This window comes from Fukomys damarensis, unplaced genomic scaffold (assembly GCF_012274545.1).
Source record: "Fukomys damarensis isolate Sample0158 unplaced genomic scaffold, DMR_v1.0_HiC HiC_scaffold_20, whole genome shotgun sequence".
Taxonomy (NCBI): Eukaryota; Metazoa; Chordata; class Mammalia; order Rodentia; family Bathyergidae; genus Fukomys; species Fukomys damarensis.
The window spans coordinates 4,696,951-4,700,149 of NW_022900932.1; the positions used below are offsets into that span (position 1 = coordinate 4,696,951).

At 62.7% G+C, this 3,199-nt stretch overlaps 1 protein-coding gene across 6 annotated transcripts in view; it reads left to right on the forward strand.

The window, feature by feature from the left end:
• Positions 1-3,199, forward strand: part of Tbc1d22b (TBC1 domain family member 22B) — a 46,519-nt gene that overhangs the window by 34,840 nt on the left and 8,480 nt on the right. For 3 of the 6 annotated variants that reach the window (XM_010638835.3, XM_010638837.3, XM_010638836.2), the window contains 2 exons: positions 61-188; positions 261-356. In XM_010638835.3, coding sequence (XP_010637137.1) covers positions 61-188; positions 261-356 — 224 coding nt within the window. Of the gene's footprint in view, positions 1-60; positions 189-260; positions 357-1,087; positions 1,308-3,199 lie in introns of those variants that run through there. The other 3 variants (XM_033766422.1, XM_033766423.1, XM_010638838.2) reach the window with 3 other exon arrangements.

Genomic DNA, 3,199 nt, shown 5'->3' on the forward strand with positions numbered 1-3,199 from the left:
CCGCGGCTGCCTGTGCCCTGGCTGCGCCCGGGGAGGGGCCGACCAGAGCTCCCGTTTCAGAGCAGGTGCACGGCCACTTCAGGAGGTACGAGGTGGAGTACCTGCAGTTCGCCTTCCGCTGGATGAACAACCTGCTCATGCGGGAGCTGCCCCTGCGCTGCACCATCCGCCTGTGGGACACCTACCAGGTATGCAGCCGGCCGGCTGGCAGGCAGCGCGGGGCCGGCCAGTCCTGGCCTAACCGTCCTCTCCCTCCCCAGGCCGAGCCCGAAGGCTTCTCCCACTTCCACCTGTACGTGTGCGCGGCCTTCCTGGTGAAGTGGAGGAAGGAGATCCTGGATGAGGAGGACTTCCAGGTGAGGCGGGAAGGGCACTCGGGGAGGAAGCCCCGGAGCCGGGAGGGGGCTTGACCCACGCGCGGCTTCTGCCTGAGCTCGGCGCCGGCAGACAAGGGCAGGGAACAGAAAGCTTGATGTCAGGCACCGACAAGAAATCGTTGTTGCTTGAGACAGAGTCCGTTATATAGTTCGGACCCGCCTTGAACTCACTGTGTAGCCAGGCTGGCCTCGAGCTCGCGGGACCCACCTGCCTCAGCCTTCCCAGGGCTGTACTACCACGCCAGCTAGGAATTTCTTAAAGGTAGATAGGGTAAAGGAATGAGTAGGAGGCAGAGAAGGGACAGACTAGTTTCAGATGTAGTCAGGACAAACTCCCTGATGGCCACGTCGGAGGACAGGTGGGAGACCATGTGGAGTCTGGGGCAGGGTGTGGAGCACAGGGAACAGCGCTGCCAGGGCCACACCAGGGCCACTTGAGGAATCGCGTTGGTGACTCTGTGGCCCCGAGCGGCGGGAACCGGGCGAGGGACCTGGTCACGGAGGACTCGTCAGCTGCTGTAGGGACCCGGCTTGTGCCTGCCCCGAGTGGAAGGGGCCCCCATACTGCAGAGGGGTCACAGGCATCTGTGCCCTGAGGTGTGGACGGGGCCGGAAGCAGCACCCGGGCCCCCAGTGTGGCCGGGCTGGGGACGGTGCTGGTGGCTGCGTGGGGAGCGCCCGCTCTGGGTCTGTCCTGCCAGCAGAGCGAGGGGCTCCTGATGAATCGGTCTACACTGTGACGGACGGGTGATCCGGGTGACCGTGTAGGGTGTAGAGCAGGCTGCGGGAGGGGAGGGCCCGGCGTATGCATTGCCTGTGACTGCCATCCCCTCCGGTGGAGACGCGGACGGCAGGTCTGGGTTAGAAGCGGGGTCAGAACTGAGGTGGGGGTGCTTGGGTCCCTGCAGCTGGGACTGGAGGAGAGCGAGGGAGCGGTGAGGGCAGGGAATCATGGGGCGGGGTGGGGTGGGCGGCCCTGGGACCCAAGCCCAGAGGGGGTGGCACGGCGTGGATGCCAGGCTTGGGCAGGGAACAGGCAGAGCCAGGCTGTGCAGCCGCTGCTTTCCTGGGCGAGGGCGGGGACGTGTTCGTGCCCACCCGGCAGTCGGGCTCCCTGGCAAGAGTGCTCGCTTAGCACGCAGCAGGCCCTGGGCTCGATCCTCCGTCACAGGGGAGAGCCGGTCTCTACACAGCAGACACTGCTCAGCTGAGGGCATTTTTGTTTGTTTTTGTGGATACACATCTGTTTGGTTTTTTTAAGACAGGGTCTCACTATTTAGTAGAGACTGACCTGGAACTCACTTTGTAGCCCAGGCTGGTCTCGAACTCACAGCGATCCTCTTGTCTAGCCAGGCTTGGGCAGGGAACAGGCAGAGCCAGGCTGTGCAGCCGCTGCTTTCCTGGGCGAGGGCGGGGACGTGTTCGTGCCCACCCGGCAGTTGGGCTCCCTGGCAAGAGTGCTCGCTTAGCACGCAGCAGGCCCTGGGCTCGATCCTCCGTCACAGGGGAGAGCCGGTCTCTACACAGCAGACACTGCTCAGCTGAGGGCATTTTTGTTTGTTTTTGTGGATACACATCTGTTTGGTTTTTTTAAGACAGGGTCTCACTATTTAGTAGAGACTGACCTGGAACTCACTTTGTAGCCCAGGCTGGTCTCGAACTCACAGCGATCCTCTTGTCTCAGCCTCCCGAGTGCTGGGATTATAGGCGTGCACCACCACACCCTGCTCATATCTGGGTTTTTTTATTACTTTGGTGGTACCAGTGATCAACTGAACGAGAGCCTGCCTTCACACCCACACTGGACCACGGTCCCAACCCTTTTTTTTTAAGTTTTGAGACAAGGTCTGGTTAAGTTGCCCAGGCTGGGCTCAAATTGGAATCCTCCTGCCTTAGCCTCCCCAAATGCTGGAATTACAGGCCTGTGCCCCATGCCCAGCTTGAGTGTATACTCCTTTAAAAGCAGGAGAAAGGGCAGCCAGCGAAGGCTGAATAATTTTCCGAGTTCTAACTGATTTAGATCTAGTGTAGGTGTTGCCAGAATCAGCCACGACTCTCCATGTGACGTGGCAGTGCCACCCGGCACGTGGTGTGAGGAGGGGAGGGTGACGGCTGGGTCCCAGCCCACCCGAGGACTTCTCGGGCCGGTCCTGGAGGGCTTCCACGCTGCTCCTCAGCGAGTCGTGCAGCCGATGACCCGCAGGACCTGCAGCCTCTGGCCAGGAGCGCAGAGTCGCCCTGGGCACACGCGCAGCGGACTGGCCCCGGGGAGAGTCGCTCCTCTTCAGATCAAATACAGCGGCTGCTGACAGACTGCGGATGGACAGGGCCCCAGCACCCCAAGTCCCGTGAGCACGAAGAGGATGAGTCCTGGCGGTGTCTGGCTGCACAGGCAGCGGCCTCCAGCAGGAAGCCAGGGGGCCCGGGTGTGCGCTCCGCTGTTCAGTAACAGAACGGCAGCTCAAGGGTGCATTTTCTGTCCCTGCCCCAGCCGCCGTGACACCTGGAGCAGGAGAGGAGATGGGGAGAGGCCTGGGGCCAGCTCCCACGCACAGACTCGCGGACAGCACAGGGCGAGGTGGAGGGGCAGCTCCAGCGGGCACACGGCGTGCAGAACGCACTCAGGGTGGAAGTGGTCCCCGAGCTGGGACCCGCTGGAGTCCAACCTCCCACCTCCAGGGTGAGCGCAGCACAGAGCTCGGGGGCCCCAGCAAGTGCCGGTCGCTCTGCAGTCAGCTTGGGATGGGATCCACAGGCACGCGGGGCGGTGCCCGGGCCTCCAGGCTCCAAGCGATTCTCATGTGGGGGGGCCTGTGGCCCAG